General features: G+C 38.0%; 1 protein-coding gene across 2 annotated transcripts in view; it reads left to right on the top strand.

Annotated features, from left to right (window-relative positions):
* The window catches only part of NVL (nuclear VCP like), a 41,800-nt gene that overhangs the window by 4,941 nt on the left and 17,329 nt on the right, over positions 1-19,530 (top strand). For both annotated transcript variants that reach the window (XM_061475399.1, XM_061475400.1), the window contains 13 exons: positions 16-282; positions 1,803-1,929; positions 2,203-2,279; positions 2,558-2,692; positions 4,926-5,027; positions 6,846-6,963; positions 7,434-7,578; positions 10,295-10,565; positions 12,875-13,093; positions 13,722-13,826; positions 14,787-14,849; positions 16,157-16,276; positions 16,941-17,040. In XM_061475399.1, coding sequence (XP_061331383.1) covers positions 16-282; positions 1,803-1,929; positions 2,203-2,279; positions 2,558-2,692; positions 4,926-5,027; positions 6,846-6,963; positions 7,434-7,578; positions 10,295-10,565; positions 12,875-13,093; positions 13,722-13,826; positions 14,787-14,849; positions 16,157-16,276; positions 16,941-17,040 — 1,849 coding nt within the window. The remainder of the gene's footprint in view (positions 1-15; positions 283-1,802; positions 1,930-2,202; positions 2,280-2,557; positions 2,693-4,925; positions 5,028-6,845; positions 6,964-7,433; positions 7,579-10,294; positions 10,566-12,874; positions 13,094-13,721; positions 13,827-14,786; positions 14,850-16,156; positions 16,277-16,940; positions 17,041-19,530) is intronic.

The raw sequence follows: 19,530 nt of genomic DNA, 5'->3' as shown, positions 1-19,530 counted from the left end.
AAATACATTTTGCAGTCTACAAATCACATGAACAATTCCCTGCTGAGCTTATACAAGAAAGGAAATCCGGATTCTGTTCCAACCACTCCAAAAAATGAACCAATGGAAACCCCCACTCCTGTACGAACAGCACCCCAAGCAAGCACCCTCTCATCAGGAGCAGGAGTTGAAACACGTATCTCTGAGGGTGGCTGGTTCATTGATAAAACTCCATGTGGAAAAGACTTTTTCATTGACCTTTCTGAGGATGGAGAAGGAGATGAAAAGAAACTGATTTCTGAGGTATTGTGTTTTACAAACCCAATGTGATTTAAGTAGCAAGTATGAAGATAATTTCCTGTGTAATTTGTCAGGCTTTTGAAGGGTGATACTAAGATCATCTTTCTCTCTGGATTTTTGAAATGTACTATTTTAATTACAAGCGTGCATGTGTTTACAGGTAATGAACATATTAAATAGAAAGGAAAGATTGGCTTCAACTCAGTGGAATACTTCCTTTTAGCTAGGTTTCTGAAGAAGGAAGGGCTTAGCCTATTGTTTTGCCTTGTCAAAAGCGATTTTTGAACCTTATGGGCCATTTCAAGTGTGTTTGTATGAGAGGTTAAAAAGTCACAAAATTACAACTTTCCTCACCATTTTTTGAGGCAGATTTAGTGCTCAGTATTAGAGAGACCCAGGTTAATGCCCATACTTAGAGAAAGGTTAGCAGAACTTAGCTATTATTTATTCTGTTTGCCAGTGACCAGCCTAACTAGTCTGGAAGCATGTGGCTTGCTGTAGCCATAGCACATGGTCTCCTTTAGCCAGTGGTTAAGTCTTAGAGCATGGAAAAAGCTGAAATTGTTTGGATGGACAAGAGTTGGGGAAGTTGAAGGGAAATTGCATTGATTTATAAAGCAGTTAGAAGTAGGTCCTACTCCCTATCCAGACATACTGGCTACTTCGTGATTCCTCTCCCCCCCCCCCCCCCCCCAGTGTTTTTATCTTATTTAGGAAAAAAACATCCAGATTTGTTTAGCTGTTGAAATTTTTCCATTTGTGCATGGGAGATAACACACATTGTTTGGCTGACCAGATGTTTTGGCAGGATGCTCTTTTTTTTATGTGAAGGAAGAACTACATTTATATCCACCTTCGTAACTGCACAACAAAGTACTTACTGAACAGGCAGATTTGAGACATCATCCCTTTGTCCTAGTAGTACTGTGTCCTCTTACATAGAGAAATTGAATAAAAGGGAGATCTTCAAATTGTAAAATTTGCAATACTGTATACTGAAAAACATACAAAACCCTTTCTCAAAGAACCTCTTTTTTCTTTGTTTTCTCCTGTATTAGTATTTTTTTTTATACAGTTTATTTATGTCGGCACTGAATAATATTATAGCCACTCATGACTTACTAGTAATAAAAATTGTTTCCATTGGTGTTAATATATTCATATAGGTATATTCATCCCTAAAGTGGATTGCTTTGTGGTATCAAAAACACTGGTGTCTAATTTTGGTTAGTGCTTTGGGGGGCTTGGGTGAGGGAAGGTGTTTGGGGTTTTTTTGCTTGGAGGTATGTACTCTTAGCAAAAAAAGTGACTGCTGTAATTGACCCTTTTAAAAAGGGCTAATCTTCAGTAAAAATAAAGGCTTTTCTCCAAAAGGAAGGGGTCGAATTCCTGCCTTGCAGCTCTTTATTTATATAATATGTGTAAGATAAGCATCATAGGCACACACTTTGTCCTTTTAAGTATTTGCAGAAATTCACTGACTTGGAAGGCTTTGTATATTTAGTTCTGGGTTTATGCCCTAGAAATCAACAGAAGTGTCTGCCTTGGAGAGTGAAAGGAAGAAGACAAAGGGTAAGAGAGCAAAAAGAAAAAAAGAAGAACTTCCAGATGTAGATGAAGAGATTAATTCCATCTTGCTTAAAGAGAAAGGTGAGAAGTTACTTTCAGGGTGTTGCTCCAAACAGAGACTGTTTGACCATTACCACAGAAGTGTTTTCTGAGCATCCTCAAGCATTTATTTTTTTATTAAGAAATTTAGCCTTAACATTGTACTAAAAATACATTCCAGTCCTGTGTCTGCTACCACAAAATAATACTATTCCATGTACTTAGCTAATTGTTTAGCCTGAGTACTTTTTTGTTTGGTGTTAGTAATTATTATTATGCCATGTCTAAATTTGCATGACTTTTTCTCCTTGACAGTTAGAAGTAAGGCACCAGAGCTTTACCACCCTTCGGTGAAGTTTGAGGATGTAGGAGGCAATGATGGAACTTTAAAGGTTTGTGAAAATTTTATTTGTGGGGTACAGAATGCACTGAATAAAATGTCATGAAAAATGAGAAAGAAGTCTGACAGAATTCATCTGCATGGTGCTGAGAACAGCTGCCTGTACCAACAGCAACAAAGTGTTTTTTCCCTTTGATTAATCTTGCTGAAAGCAGTCACTGAAATTATGTTAATGAACAGAATTTGCTTTATTTTTCCCTGTCTATGATATTGGCAATCTGTAATACTAATTGCTGCAATTTAGATGGAGGTCTCCCTTGTTCTTAACAGGAAATATGCAAGATGCTCATTCATGTCCGTCACCCTGAAGTCTATAAGCACTTAGGTGTGGTTCCGCCTCGGGGTTTTCTTTTACATGGACCACCAGGATGTGGAAAGACACTGCTTGCACAGGCAATTGCTGGGGTGAGATAGCTTTAAATTTATAGTTTCTTCTCTTTCTGAATTATACTTTGAGAGAAAATATAATCCTTCTTCATAGAATCATAGAATGGTTTGGGTTGGAAAGGACCTTGAGATCATCTAATTCCAACCCCCTGCCATGGGCAGGGATGCCTCACACTAGACTGTGTTGCCCGAGGCTCTCTCCAACCTGGACTTGAACACTGCCAGGGATGGGGCATATCATGCTAAACTAGATTTTTCTTCTTTTTTTGTCTCTTTTCTCTCCATTCAGTCTTAGTCTCAAACATATTCATCTTTACTTCCTTTGCTTAAATTCCGTCTGAATCTGTACTTGATAGAACCTCATATATAAAGAGGGGACATAGTGACAGGGTTTTATGTTGGGTTTACTTGTTTTGAGGCATTCCCAGGACAACAGTATAGACATGAGTGTTGAGAAGGCTATATATAGAAGATACTTCTTGTTAAATTTACCATACTGTTTTATGCGTGGACTGAACCTTACCATCTTTTATGAGGCATTACGTTGATTCTGTTCGTGGCATCCATTGAACAGTGATTTCTGAATTTCAAAACTGGATATTGCCTTGCCTGTGTCAAGCTAACAATTTCAGATCATAGGACAATATTGGTATTAATAGTTTGGTGTGTGGTGAGGCTGCTGGGCTGCTATGCTCCTGTTTTGGATATAAATTTGGGGGCTATATTTAGGGCTATTTGGTGCTAACCATGAACATTTGTTTAATACAATTGTTCCTTAATTTCACAGACTATAACCTTAAATATAGATACATGGAAATTACAAACTTTTGTAGGGAAGATTTAATTTTTTTAAAGAAAATATGGATGTTTATTCCTTAAATGTTGGTTAGACCCTCTGACATTATTTCAGATGTTTTCATTAAAAAGATTTGGGTTTCTTCTTTTCAGTGCTTTACTGTAAAAAGGTACCCATTGAGTGAATCTTTGCTATTTAACGATTCAGTGGGTATTTAGGTACCCACCATCCTGGAAGGGTACTAAATTTGGGTAAAGAACCATGACAGAAGTGGAAAAATGTTCAGAGATGAGATAAAAAGACATGGAAAGTCTGGAGAGGGTCCAGAGAAGGGTCATAAACATGATCAAAGGACTGGGAACCTACCATGTGAGGGAAGGCTGAGAGATCTGGGTTTGCTCAACCTTGAGAAAAGAATGTTCATGGGAGACCTTGTCACCATGTTCCGGTATTTAAAGGATGGCTGTAAAGAAGATGTAGACTCCCTTTCTACAAGGAGTCACGTGGAAAACAGGAGGGGAGATGGGTGTAAGTTACTTATGGGGAGATTCAGTTTGGGAAGTTTTTCATAGTGAGAACAGTCAGCCATTGGAATGATTCCCCAGGAAAGTGATGGATTCCCCAGTGCTGGATACTTTTAAGATTCAGCTGGACAGGGCGCCAGGACATCTTTTTTAGACTCTGTTTTGCAAAGAAAGGTTGGACCAGATGGTCCTTGAGATCCCTTCCAACCTGGGATTCTGATTCTGTGATAAATTTAATGAGTAATTCTTAAATATGAGATTTTCAATAGTGCTGTTTAAGGGAAATTAGCTCCTCCAAGCCCCAGGTGCTTCTGGTGGCCTTGATTTGTATAAATTAGGATTATTTTTTAATATATATGTGTAGTTCAAAGAGCTTGAAATAGTCTGCCACTACCTATAGCACTACTGGGCTACAGTCTATCAAAGTTACAATTTTACTTACTTTTAAGAGCAGAAAAACATGGCCTTGAGCTTTACAAATATCTCACTGTATGTTCCTCCTCAGATATTTCTGGAGCACGTTTGAGGGAACCAAACCACACTGCTAAGCAATGCTTTTCACAGATGGAAATAAGCAATCTTCTCAAGAAGGGAGGCCAAGCATGCACCGAAATATATGTGTTGTGAAGGACTGGGTTGGAGGCCAAGGTGCAAAGTTATTTGACAGTGCAATTGTTCTCTAACTGAATTAGGAAAACCTGGTTTTTATATCCATTTCTGTTCACTTGGTCAAATGGCAGAGACCCATTTTAAATTGGAGGATACAACTCATTTGTGTTTTAAAGCTCTTTAAGATTTAGTCTTGATTAAATAATCTTTGGGTATAAAATATGTCATACCAGAAAATATCTGTCCTCTAGGACAGCCAGTATTTCTAACCTCTAGATGTAGCATACAATACATGATATTGTATGTTCCTTGTCTTTTTCAGGAACTTGAGCTCCCGATGCTGAAAGTTGCAGCAACAGAGGTGGTGTCTGGAGTGTCAGGGGAGTCTGAGCAGAAACTGAGAGAACTGTTTGAGCAGGCTGTGGTGAGACACTGAACTGTTTTTCATTGTCTTCGTATGGATTCATACTTTGTTGCTGTGGTATGAATTTGAGTGAAGATTTGTGAGTGAATCTTTATGCTGCTGCACACAAGTCATAGTGTCTCCCCTTCTGTGACTAGAATTCCATTGTACTAAGTGTCACGCTGTCACAGAGCACAGAGATCACTGTTCTGAAATCTTGGCCAAATATAGTTCATCATATCAATGTAAAGAGATCATCGTAAATTATTTACCTATTTGGAGCTGCTTGGCTTGATACATAAAAATAGGGAAGAGCAGTTCACTGTACTCTTTTATTACAACTTTTTTTTGCTGGTTTTATCAGGCATGGGATTTGAATGAATGTGAGAGACTTAAAACTTGGGGGTTTAGGTATAAAGTATGAAATCTGGGACAAACGTAATAAGAGAACAAATGAAATTACAGCTGAAATCTTGCTTTGCTGAAATTTCCAGACTCGGTAAGAAGCAAAGAGAACCAGCCAGGTTAAAACATTAAACATTTAATATGTGGATAATGTTTTATTTCATGAGGTCAGTTTTGTGTTCCTGACCTCTGAGAATGTTCTGGTTTTCCAACTTTATTCAATTTTTCTGCTCTCCCCTACAAATGTAGATAGGTGTTTAGAATATGTACCTGTGAAAAAGAATACTAAGCGAAGCTAAACTGCTTATTGTGAAGCTGTTAGATTATTATGTTTCCAGTTCAAACTACATTTTAATTTTAGAAAGCCTTGTGAAGATGTTTCTTAGAATAAAATTGAGTGTGATTGTACAGATTTTTTTTAGAAATTATATCTTTTGTGTGTACATTGAGGGAAGGTTGCGTTATTTTTAAAGCAACTAAATATATTGCATAAAAGATGTTTAAAAATAAAATGTGGCCTTTCTTATAGTCTTTCACGTTCACTTCCACCTAGTTTTTGTACAGGGAACAAAACTAGAGTTACACATTATGTATGTGCTGTGACTCTTTGCAGCTTAATTGCATTTTCTCCCGAAGTGGAGACGAATGACGACTAGATGGCGCAGTTGCCACCAGATAATGCCGAATGCACGGGTCTGAAAATACTGTTGTTTTATACTGGACTGTTTTTGAAGATGATTCTAGTGTTTTCCTTAAGTATTCCTCTGCACTACTAGTGCTTTTTGAGAATATGAATAACCTTACATCTGTTAAACACTGTTCTGTTAGTTACACTAATTATTCTTGTATATTAGTGTTGGTTTTTTATGAACATGAAGTACATGGAATTCCAGAACACTTGTAGGAGTTGCTCATTACTCATTTATACTCTGAACATGGTCAGGCTCTGTAGTCATCTGGAAGCTGGCAGATCATTCTTTGTGACCACCTACTGCTACTTTTGTTTCGTGATGTATGTCAGTAACATTAGCTCTTGAAATTCCACAGCTCTAATGTCACTAACAAAACAAACAAAAACCAACCCAGACCTTTCTTGCCTGATTTTCTTTTCTGGACTTAAGCAAGTAAGCAGTCACAGTGGAGTATTTATAGAAAACATAAAGCAGCGTAGAGGCAGGTTTAAATTTTAAACAATATATAGACACATTTTGAATCTCATGCCTTAATTATTTCATAGCTTCAGCTCAGCACAGTGTCATAGTTTGGTGGCTTTCCAGATAGTCAATAATAACAACAGAATTGTTCTAGGGCAGGCTGCTTGTACAGCAGACTTACAGTAATACTTACAACATAGAAAGTCTGAATAATTTTTTTCTCTCTTGTAATGCACTCTGCCATTGTAATTCTGTAGCTATTAATATTTCTTGTTCCTAGTCCAGTGCACCGTGTGTCCTTTTCATTGATGAGATTGATGCCATCACCCCAAAAAGAGAAGTTGCATCAAAGGACATGGAGCGGAGAATTGTTGCTCAGTTCCTGACTTGTATGGATGGTCAGTTTCAGGAACATCTGTACTAAGCTAAACCTCTTAATGATCAGGCTTGCTGTTTTCCTTCAGTAGTGACTCATGGTTACTTAGTGGAGATAGTGGCAATAATTTTTCATGTTTTGGCACAGTTTCCCTGGGGGATGGTAGGAAGAGTCTAATTAATTTGAGAGAATGTTGCTGCCTTATTTTCACAATGGTCTGTGCAGCATTACAAAAGCCTGTCTGTTGGACAGAGAGTTATAATGGGAAAATGTGTCAAATGTCATTTGAAATGCTTATTTTTTACTTGATTATGCAAAATGCAAATTCTAAGTTGTGGATATAAGGATAAAGAGCAGTTTAGTCTGCCATTGGCTAGTTTATCTCTGCTGTTCTGAGTATTATTGTGTGCTGCAGAACCAGAATCCTGCTGCTATCAGGACAAAGTTGAGACAGTGGATATGAGTACTAACTTCCTTCCTTCCTTCCTTTAGATTTGAATAACGTGGCTGCCACTACCCAGGTCCTTGTTATCGGAGCAACCAACAGACCTGACTCACTGGACCCCGCACTGAGGCGAGCTGGGAGGTTTGATCGGGAAATTCGTTTAGGGATCCCAGATGAAGCAGCAAGAGAAAAGTATGTGTGTTAAAAGTATAAGCTTCTTTTTCATTAATTAATAAATAAGGAAATAATGTGCAAGTTAACATAAAAATTCAGGAAGAGTATTGTGTTTAGCCCTGTTTTTGCCTGCACACACTTGTGGGTAGGCATACACTGGAAAGTGTGGAAGACATTAAGTGTGCATCTGTTCTTTGTCTTGGTAACTGTGACTACATTTTGAATGATTTCATTTCTTGTGAGCAATTGTTACTGAGTTTTCAAGTGCCTTAATAGTAAAGAGGATGGAATTAAATATATGTTCCCTGTTGTTCAGAAGTTTAACGTGCTGTCTTCGGTGCTCCCTGTGTAACTATTAATTTAGGAACATAAATTAAGTATAGCCCATTTGTTAGTCCTCTCAAGCACATACATACCTTAAGCAACAGGCCTAACTTCTCCCCTTCCATTTTTTTGTGGAAATACGCTGGTCCAGGCATTAAGCTGAGCTGCAGTTATCCTGTTTTGTAACTGGCCCCATTATATTCCAAAGATCTGTGACTGTCAGACTAGATGGAAAAACTAAAACAAACCAAAAACCCCACAACTTTTGCTTTTCTTAATTAAGAAAGAACTGCTACTCATTTCCACAATAGCAAAAAACACAGGAAGGGAATTGTGAAGACAGCTGTGGCTTGTTATGTGAAGGAAAGAAAGGTTAAAGGATAAGTTCATTCTGGCTCAACAAACCTTATTTCTTAGCTTGACAAAACAAGCTATTCTGCTTGCAGTATTGCTCACTTTGTGTTCTCAACACTGCTGGCTGTTATTCCACCTTTCTTTGCCCCCACCCTGCCCATACAGTAATTATGTATGTAGTAGTTATGTTCCTCTTGGTTGTGCAAAAGCATGCAAGTGGTTTGATGTAGAACTAAAGAATTTACTGTTGAGATTTCTGATTCTGATGGGTTTTTTTTGGTTTGTGTTGAAAATATGATATTCAGTATGATATTCCCAGAAACAGCACTGCTTCAAAGGGTCGGAGTTGTGAATGGGAAAGCCATCATAGTGTTTAAAGATTGTTCATGAGTTAGTCACATTCGTTCTTGTAATTGTTTTGTGCAGTTTGTATTTGTGTTCCTGGAGGTGTAGGCTTACAGGAACTGTTGGTTTTATTTTTCTTTGTTAAATTAACCACCTCTCTAGCTTTACTGTGTGTTTTGGCTTTGGGCTGGTTTCTGCTGGGGTGGTTTTCTCCTTTCTCTGAAAAATAAAAGGGCCATATAGAAGCAGAAGTCCTCATAGTGCTCTGGTTTACCACGTAATAAAGTCTTGCTACCTAACTACCTAATTGTGATTCTGCAGCCTTAGGGGGATAAAGTAGAATGAGAAGGAGTACCTGGTGTTTACTTGTGGTGTTTTCATGTGCATGTATGAAGCACATGAAGGAAAACAGTAGGGGATGGACTTGTAATGAGGCATTTACAGTTCTTAATACTACATTCTGAATTACTTGCTTCACTACAGATGTCAGACAGGTTGAAAAAGTCTTGAGAACCAAGCCAATGTCACTAATACAGATTTAAATGAGAGACTGTGGAAATTATTAGTGGGGGAGGCAAACAGATGAAACATACTAAAATTTGAGAGTTATGAAAAGAACAAGATATTAAACTATTCAAAACATTTCTGTAGTTACATTACTTGATGTGGAAATAATTTAAGCTAGTTTTGATTGGAACTAGAAAGCGTGTTAATGTTCTTCACTTCTTGGTTTGTTCCTGGTTTTGTGCTGCTTTTTTAGAATATTTTCCTAATGAAGTGATGTTTTGCTGTTTTAAACAAGCTGATTTGATCCCTCTGCCAGTATTTGTGTGGTGACATTGGCTTTTGTCTTTGGTTTTGACTACTCATGTAGTTTTCAGTTGTCCTTGGCTTAGCAGAACAGCAGGAAGGCCTGGTGGACCTTGAAGGAGGTTTTTAAAGCTTGGGCCTTGATACAGAGTGAAATAACTCCTATTAAAAAAGCATGCAGCATAGCATTTCACTGTTAGTTACCTAGAGCTGTTTTGTATTAGTGATGGAACTGTATAAGTAGGTGTAACTTCAGCTTTTGGGTCAGGATGAGGTAACACATGAGGTGTACACATAAGCTGTTGGAAATGCCCATTGGAAATTTTATGGGGGACACAGGAAATATCTGCAGTTATATTCAGCTGACAATGGTAGAGGAAAGATACAGAAGATTAAAAGACAGAGCTCTTCAGACAGTCTGATTTCATTTGTTGTTTGTAGAATAGTTTGTTGTGGATGTTCTTTAATAAATAAATAAAACTGGTATGGAACAGACAAGGCAGACTAAGGTTGTTACGAATACAAGGTTGAATACCTCAATGCGTAACTTATATGTGTCTCTGTGGTATGCTCTGAGATCTACTCTGTCAATTTAGAATCATAAACTAGGGTTTAAAAAGTCTGTAATGCTGAGATTCACCAAAACCAACTTTTACCCACTGATTGACCTTGTTGGTTGATGCTGGGTTTTGTTTAAGAACTGAAAGGAAATACCTAGTATGGGTTTGTGGGTTTCACTGTTAGTTACTTTCTAGTTGAGTGAAAATTGTTCCCACTGTGCTACTTCAGTTCATGTAGACTGAGAGAGACCATAAATCAATGCTGTTTGTTTTCATGTGAAAATTAAAAAAGCCACAGGTTCATCTTTATTTTGTTGCTCTTTTTCTCCCTACTTGTTCAGAATTCTTCGGACTTTGTGTCGAAAACTTAAGCTCCCAGAATCCTTTGAATTTCATCACTTAGCACGGCTGACTCCAGGTTATGTAGGTGCTGATCTGATGGCACTTTGTCGTGAGGCGGCTTTGTGCACAGTGAACAGGGTCCTGATAAAATCTGAGCAGCAGGAAAAGAAACATATATACACTGGAGGAAATTCAGCTGAAGAAAGCATGGGAATAGGAACAGACATCCTGGTGGAAGAGGATGCCAAACAACTAGAACTACCTCCTAAGGTATTTGTTCATTGAAGCGTGTGCCTCTGAAGGTATAACATAAATCTTAAGAACTGAGCCATTTTATAGTTGGGAAAGTCATTGCTCATAAATCCTTAAACATCTATGGCAAATGTAATTTTAGATTTAGAAGTAACAGCTCTTAAGCCAGAAGCTTAACTCCAAAATAACCCATATAATGGGTCTGAGTAAGTGGCTCCCAAAACCTACACCTTCTAAAGATAGTATTAACGTTTTATACAAGGTGTGTTTTTTCCCTTGGGCTTTTCACTGCTGTTGTTTGTATTGTGTTGTTTTGTTTGCTAGCAGACCAGAGGTTAAAATAGTGGCTATATCTGCCTTCAGAAGTAACAGAATGTTAAGAATCTCAAAAGTGCACTGAGTTTTTATCAAGCTGTTTGCTGTGCCCTTAGTGAAGTATCCATTATGATGCCTGGGGCTCTTTCCTGACCTGGTATAGTTGCAGTTAGCCAAAAATAGGAAGTACTTATGCAGTCTACATTTTTCCTTCCAGCTGTATGATTAGTTGTGGTAAATCCCATGTGGCATCTCATACCTATAGCAAGTTCGAGGGAGAGGTATCTATCCAGTGGAAAAGTTGAGTTAGCAATGTAATTTGAGAAAGTATCTGTTAATGTGCAGCACAGCTGGAACTCTGTGGCAGAAAACAGCATTTCCAGTGCCAGAATTATTCTGTGGCCCAAGTAACATGCTGTTGTCAGTGAATCAGACCATCTTTATCTAGAAATTCTTGACCCTACTTGTCAATATTTGGAGCATGTATATGCCTTCATTACATGTAGGTTTCCTGAAGATTTGTCTGGAGAAGTAAAACAAATTGGTTTTAAATCCAGTTTGTACTCGGATTCTGGTTTTAGAAGGACTGCCAAAGAATAATGCTATTGCCATTAGCAAAAAACAGTGTAAAAAGCTGTAGTAAGCTTTTGTATTAGAATAACAGCATCACACTGCAATAACTCCCAGTGGTTCCTGAGGCCTGATGTCAAAAGAAAGCAGGAAGGGGCAGGTAGTTGCAGCTTTTATCAACATCACCATGATCAAAGGGGTTGATGAGGATGAGGAAGTCTAATCCTAACAGAGCCATATTTTGATAGCTGGCAGGAGGTTGACATAGTCTAATACAGGGCATTGTCATTAAAACCGTTATATTATGTTTATAATGGGAAACTAAACATACAAAGCCTTTAAAAATCATTCACACAATTCAGGTAAACAAACTCAGTGGTCTTGGCTATTTCAGAGGTTTTTTTAATGGTTCTGTTAAGGAGAGAAGGCTTAAAAGGATTATTGGGCACTATGAAGACTTCTCTTTCTTTGTGGTCAGTTGTAGAGCTATCTTAGTTGCAACAAATAGGAAGAGATACATTCCCCATATACTGCTGTAGGAAAAATGTGGAAACTTAACAGGGTTTCTTACTATTTTTCTCCCTCTATCTTATAAATGAAAACTTCGGTATAGTTCTCTTGTGGTGCAGTATCAATTGGTTTTGATACAGCCTTTCTGTATAAGAACCGGGATGTATTTGTTGTGCAACGATAAAGTGCTTTGATCAAGTATCTTCTCAGTTTCCCCAATAAGGAGCCAACTGGGGAAATTGGGATGTACCTGCCTGGGGCACTGTGGTCTGCAAGATGGGACAGTGTTGAAAAGCATTACCATGTGTGTCTATTCTGTTTGCCCAAACTTTATCAGGGCCTTACTACAGAACCAGGTCTGATCAGACTGAGGAAATGAGTTGATGACTTGAAATCGGATTATATTAAATAAAAGTGCATAATCTAAAAGTGTTAACAGTTTTAAAGGTTTATATGTAACTGAATATTCTGCAAATTGTTGGGATTGTGCTGTTCAGCAGAGTTATTCGCTTTCTCTTGAGAGCAATTTGTTATTAAAACCAGCATTAATACATGTAATAGATGTTTTGGAAATTTCAGGATGGAAAGAACTTTTTCCTAATCAGTGTGGGAGAAACAGTGGGAAGAATTTGAAGACAAAATAAATGTGCTAGCTCTGTTTCTGTGGTTGCTAGCTCTGTTTCTGTGGTATCTAAATCAAGGTTGTAGTCTGTCAGCTCAGTGCTTTCACAAGTATTACTTTCCTATCATTACATTTTTATCATTAATGTTACTTTTGAATGTTGTTTTGCATATTTTATATGTATCATGCAGAATTTGTTGTATAATAATTAATAATAAAATAATTAGTATTGCTTTGAAAAAGCCCTTAATGGTTCTTAAAATCTAATCCAGTGCATAACCTTATTCTTTCCCTTTCCATATATCCTCAGGATGAATTGCAGAGGCTTTTGGATTTGCTGAAGAAGCAAGACCCCTTGCCTGAGGAGCAGCTGCAGAAGCTGTGCATTGAGATGAACGATTTTATTGTTGCACTGTCATCTGTGCAACCCTCTGCCAAGAGAGAAGGCTTTGTCACAATTCCTGATGTGACATGGGCAGATATCGGAGCCCTGGAGGATGTTCGGGAGGAGCTGACTATGGCAATATTGGTATGTCTTAATCTTGCTTTCAAAGATTTTGTCTTTGCACTTCCCTCTGTGTAGGAAGTAAAGCTATGCTTGTTTGGTTTTTAAGATGTATTGAAGGTATAATAATACAAGGTGCTGCCCATGAGTTCTAATATGCCACAACCTAGGAATTTTGCAACATCTTCATTTAAAACTTCATTTGTCAGACTTCTCTAATTTGCTTTCAAATTCATTATGAGTCTGGTACACGTATTTAACCTTTCACGTACTGAAAACTGAAAGCATGAAAACAATACGTTCTTTATTACTGAACCTTAAGTTACCTAAGAATTTTGTGCTAACATCCTTAGTTATACAACTGCCACACAAAGAATTGGAAACAATTTAGTTGGGAGGTTAGCAGTCTCACTGCAGTCAGAGGGCATCTTAACACTTAACACCTTAGGATGAGAACTTACATAAATATAATCTTTGCTTCTCCGTAATGGTACAAGATAATAAGATGCTGATTGACTGTTTATTCTTTTAGCCTAAAAAGAATTGGCATTAAAAAAATTGCTTATGAAGTATTTTTAATCCACCTGTAACTGAAATGAAAAATTCCATGCTAGCTGTTTGTCACAGATAATGATGATGATTTCTTTTCTAGGCACCTGTGCGAAACCCAGAGCAGTTTAAAGCTCTGGGCCTCACTACTCCAGCTGGTGTCCTCCTTGCAGGGCCTCCTGGATGTGGCAAAACGCTGTTAGCTAAGGTAATACATTTTCTAAACACAGAATCATAGAATCAGCTAGGTTGGAAAAGACCTTCAAGATCCTCAAGTGCAACCATTCCTGCCAAGTCCACCACTAAACCATATCACTAAGGGCCTTATCTACACAGTATTTGAACACTTCCAGGAATGGTGACTTCACCATGTCCCTGGGCAGCCTGTTCCAGTGTGTTTAAAAATACTCGAGAATCTTCTTGAAGTGGATGTTTCTGTAGGGATAGCTGAGTCTGGATGAGACTGCCAGAAGTTGAGCTTTTGCACCTCCTCTCATCATAAAATTAAATTTGGGCCTCTGTGCTAAAGTTATGTGATCTTCTTGTCATAAAATTACAATTTTGCTTGAATTGATATGGAATTACTGCAAAACTTGAAGGAATTAAGTTGGTGAAGAGGAAAATAGCAAAGATGGAAAGAAACTTTATTAGATAACCACTTATTTGGAATATTTCACTATAACTAAATTGTATACTTGGAAGTAGTCTACACTCCGTTATATTTATGTAGTTTTGTTTATTTTATTTACCTGACTGAAAATACTTCTGTCTTCCTTCTCCTTGGGGCATTTAATTTCTTATGGCCTCCCCATGTAGATGCAGATAATCATTCCAGATTGTCACTCATCTTTGTCTTCAAATGCTCTTATGTAGTTGAATATCTCTTTAACTCCCACTAATTACTGAGACTTCTTCAGCTAATACGGGGGAGGACACTGGGGTCTGAATTTGGATCCCTGCCCCATTAAAGAGGGAGAACACCTTGCTAAATTCCCTGCCTCCGTTCCCAGTCTTCATTGAATATAATTGTACTTGTTTTCTGTATTTTACAAACAGTTGATAACTGTGTTCATTCCTTTAAGGTTGTTTATTGCTCCATGGACAGAACCAAAGAAAACATGAAAAATGTCTGGTTTATGTATACATCTATTTTTATTCCTTTTGATAGGCTGTGGCAAATGAGTCTGGACTGAACTTTATATCTGTGAAAGGTCCTGAACTGCTAAATATGGTATGCATTAATCATTGTGCTTCTGTTATTTATGGAATTCTTGTCCGAAGCATGGGGCAAGCAAAGTTCCTGGTAATTACACAGCTCATACTGGTGCAACTCAGGTTGCCTCATCTAACCTGTGCTTAAAGTTTTTGGCTTTTTCCTTTACACATGAACAACTCCACTGCTATCTGGGTAGATTTAAGTATGTTTCTCAGTTTAAATTACATGGCAGATGGAGCCTTCTTGATTGAAGTAGGATTTCTAAATGACCAACTACATCCATCATTGCTTTATGCAGATCTGGAAAAATAACAAAATTTCAAATCTACAGTGAGAACAACTCATGATCAGTAACTTTTTTGTTCCCTACCACCAGTCCCCCTGTCTTCAAACAACTACTATATGAACTTCAGATGTTCAGAGTGCTCACTGGGTTTGTCTGTGAACAGCTGAAGAACAACAGGGCCTTTAATGAAGACTGTATTTGTGAATCATAGAATCATTTATGTTGGAAAAGACCTATAAGATCATAACTGACTGCCAAGGCCACCACTAAACCATGTCCCTAAGTGCCACATCTACATGTCTTAAATACCTCCAGGGATGGTGATTCCACCACTGCCCTGGGCAGCCTGTTCCAGTGCTTAACAGCCCTTTCTGTGAGTAAATTTTTCCCAGTATCCAGTCTAAACCTCCCCTGGTGCAACTTGAGGCAATTTCTTCTTGTCTTACAGCTTGTTACTTGGGGAGAAGAGACTGACTCCCACCTCACTACAACCCACCTCACTACAACCCACCTCACTACAACCTCAGTTCCCTTAGCTGTTCCTCATGAGACTTGTGCTCCAGACCCTTCACCAGCTTCGTTGCTGAACTTTGGACATGTTCCAGCACCTCAGATGTGTCTCCTGTAGTGAGGGGCTCAGAACTGAACACAGTATTTGAGGTGCGGCCTCAACAGTGCTAAGTATAGGGGGACGATCACTTCCCTGGCCCTGCTGGCCACACTACTCTCATCAGCAGATTCATGGCAAGTTAGATTTATTCCCCAAAAAGTAGAGAAGTAAAAAGGAAAAAGGTTTAAACTCTGAATGTACTGCAAACTGTCATAAGTGAGCTAGGGACAGTTCCTATGTAAATCTTGCTCAGTAAGGACATAGAAACAGACTGTTACTGAAGTAAACTGGTTAGCAAGTTGCAATTCTCCCTTGCAAAGCACCTCAAATACTGTTTAAAACTGATTTTTTTTTTTTGCTTATTTTGTTTTAAATCAAAATCTTCATGTCTGAAATGGTTTCACTGTGATTTGTCTTTTGTTCTAGTATGTTGGTGAAAGCGAACGTGCTGTCCGTCAGGTATTCCAGCGTGCCAGGAATTCAGCCCCGTGTGTTATATTCTTTGATGAAGTTGATGCTTTGTGTCCTCGGAGGTCTGACCGTGAAGTGAGTCTGTGGTAAAATATCTCCATAAATAAATGACCTCAAGTTGCAGGTTTTGTGGCATTGTGTTAGCAACAGAAGCACCCGAAAGGGTGCTACGTTCAGTATCTCCCAAGAAAAACAATCCAAGAGGCTTTCTCATTGTTGAGGAAAAATATATTAGTCAAATTTTATAAAGCTTTATTTTTTCTTTTACTATGCATATATAAAGAAAAATTACTCAGAGAACGTGTCTATATCTACCAAGTTGGCCGTGCAGAGCAGCAGGAAAAGACGGAGTGTAGTTCAATGTCATGTTTCATTTATGGCCAAATCTGATACCTGTATGCAACTGTAATGCTTGCGTGAAGTTTGTATTTATTTGAACAACATGAACTGGGTCATGAAAATACCTGAGGCAGGAGTGTAAATGGAATGCATTAGACTTCAGAGCTATTCCACCTCTGAGGTTTTCTCTGTTAAGCACTCAAACCGTATTAGTAGAATTTAATTTAATTAGAATTGAATGCTAAGATTATAAAAATAGAAATCCAGAATACAGTTGCGTTGAAGGTGTGAAAAAGAAACTTTGAGTATGTTTTGGGACAGAGATTTTGTTCCTTTTACTTTGAAATATTCATATTCCCGCTGTATTCTCAATTTTGTTGACACATTTCTCCATTTAAAGTCAGGAGCCAGTGTCCGAGTAGTCAACCAGTTACTCACGGAGATGGATGGTCTGGAGAATCGTCAGCAGGTTTTCATTATGGCTGCCACAAACAGGCCAGGTAAGGACCCAAAAATCATAAACAAGAGAAATCAGACCTCTTAAGTTCTCTTTAAGGAAATCATGTGTTCTTGCATACTTAAATTCTACAGCTAACCTTGTTCTGACCTTAAAATTACAGTGTCTCCTCAAATGCAAACCTTTCCTGATCAATTAATCTGTTCCATGTTCTTGTGGCAGTGTAAGATGAAGCAGCCTCTTTCAAATCTGTCTTAATTAGTACCTGATACCATTGCTGTAAAATGCTTTAAAAGACCTTTGGCTGAATTGGATTTTGGATTATCTTCTTGGAACATAAAATTCTAACTAAAACACGAGTTATGTATTTTTTGCTGCTTAAATTGATTTTTTTTTTTTTTTTTTAATCTAGTACAACCTTACAGTCTTTTGTTTTAATTTTTGTTTGCCTTGAGGGACCTGTCTCATGTTAAATCATTTTCCCTTTTGCCTGTCTTTTGCTTCTTGGGCTTCATGTTCTGAACTTGGTTTCCCCCTTGAGTTCTTTGCATCATGACAGACCTACAAGGTGACGTATTAGCAGAAAATGCTTAAATCTGTATCTGCTTGTAGATCATCTAGTTCCAACTCCCTGCTGTGGGAAGGGACACCTTCCACTAACGAGGGTTGAACTACTATTTGAAGGAAGCTAAAGGAGATTTGTGAGGCAGATTGCAATCAGCAATGTATTACTGGCCAGTGACATTGATGAAAAAAGTGGATTTGAGGTTAAGATGCCAAACATAAACAAAATTCAAAGGCAGGGATAACAAATCTGATAACCAAATGGGAGTGTGTAGATGTATCTATGAATTCTATAAATAGAAATGAATTCTATCTTGATAAAGGAGTTGTTTTGCCAACACGATAAAACATCTGTTTTCTGAACAGCAGAGCTTGGCACATCTGGCTTTTGTTAGAGGAGGCAATTATCTTTGCAGTTTGGATAAGGATGAGTATCTTGCTTCAGAAAGATGCCAGCTGTGAATACACCTAGGATACGTTTAGACTACAGACTTCTGCTGTGATGCCTGTATTGCAAAGAAACATAAGTTCTAGTGGGTGCAGCTTTTATCAGAGCAGCTTTTTCTTTTGAGCAGTTTACTTACCATTTATTGGGCTTCTGAAGAGGCAGTGTTTACCAAATTAAATTCTACTAGTATGGTTTGGGTGCCTAATTGGAGCACGCTGCAAATAGAGAACAGTGAAGTTCATGCTAGTAAAGCAGTCTTACCACCCTAAGAATGAAATGTTCAAGCAGAGACCTGAAGGAGAAACTGCTTATATTGGCTAGTAAATTTAAATAAGTCCCACAGACAATAAAAGTTGTGGTGTCGGAAAAGCTCTTTTGCTTAGAAGTCTGACATGGTTATGAAAGATATTTCTGTCATATTTATGTGCAATAATGGTGCTGGGGGGTTGTAATATAAATCCAAATAATATATGTGTCCCAGCGGAACCTTCCACTGGATCTGTATTGTGAAGTGTGAGATCTCATCTTTTTTTAATCCATGTTAATGGGAGAGAAAATGTTTTTTCAAGCTGCTTCTTTTTTAGTGTGGTTGCATGCATGTTAGCTTTTACAGTTGGTTGCTGGTACTGTTCATGACGTAGTATATGTTGTCAGTATTGTAGCCTCAGAGACCATCATGCCAAAAGAAGATCCTTCTCTCATAAAAATATTACTGTTATTATAAAGAATAACAGTACTAGTAGTAGGGTAGCAGTTGTGGCATCAAGGTATGTTCCTGGTGCAGCTGTTCCAGTGAGATGCTAGTACCTGTGACAAGGGATTATTGTGACATGGTGGTGGGTTATATACCCCATGGCTGAAGACTGCCAAATTCTTTTTTTATAATGGCTTTTAAGGACTTGGAGCACTCTTAATTTCCATCTTTACAAAAGGGCAGGCACAGTAGATTGCATATGGTAAACAAAGGAACCAATCTGCAAGTGATAATTCTTCTTCTGAAATAAGTCTTTGATCTACCCTAAAAAGTAGGATATTTGAATGTTCTTTGCACTTACTCGGTGACTTTGAAAGTCCTCTGTGGACCTTTCTTGACTACTGCTAAATTAGCAGGGATGCGGTATTCCCAACTCAATCTCTTTCCACCTAAATGCAGAACCAATGTTAAACTTTGTCTGAAGAGGATTAAACTTTTAAAGCACTCAATGTCATTAAAAAGAGAGAGAGGAAAAAAGAGACAGAAATGACAGAAGCTTTATGGGTCAGAAAATTACATTCTTTTTCAGTCTACTCCTTTCCCCAAATCCAAGACTAGTTATTTACGAAACCATCAAGCACCACTGTTAACTAAGGTCTGTAATTTCCCACAGTTTCCTAGTTACCAGTGTGAGCTTCACTGTTGGATAGTGCTGCTTTCTGCTCTTCTTTTACTTCACCAGGCTTTGAACATTTACAAACCCTTTAGAGAATTGCTGCGTTTATGTGGGATCTAAGGAACTTTATGTAACCTGAGAAAACATCAAG

The sequence above is a fragment of the Pezoporus flaviventris genome, unplaced genomic scaffold, assembly GCF_033815535.1.
Source record: "Pezoporus flaviventris isolate CSIRO_AGI_PZ_B2104156 unplaced genomic scaffold, CSIRO_AGI_Pfla_v1 ptg000083l, whole genome shotgun sequence".
Classification (NCBI taxonomy): domain Eukaryota; kingdom Metazoa; phylum Chordata; class Aves; order Psittaciformes; family Psittacidae; genus Pezoporus; species Pezoporus flaviventris.
The sequence above is the reverse complement of the archived record's forward strand: the minus strand, read 5'-3'. Positions and strand labels throughout refer to the sequence as shown.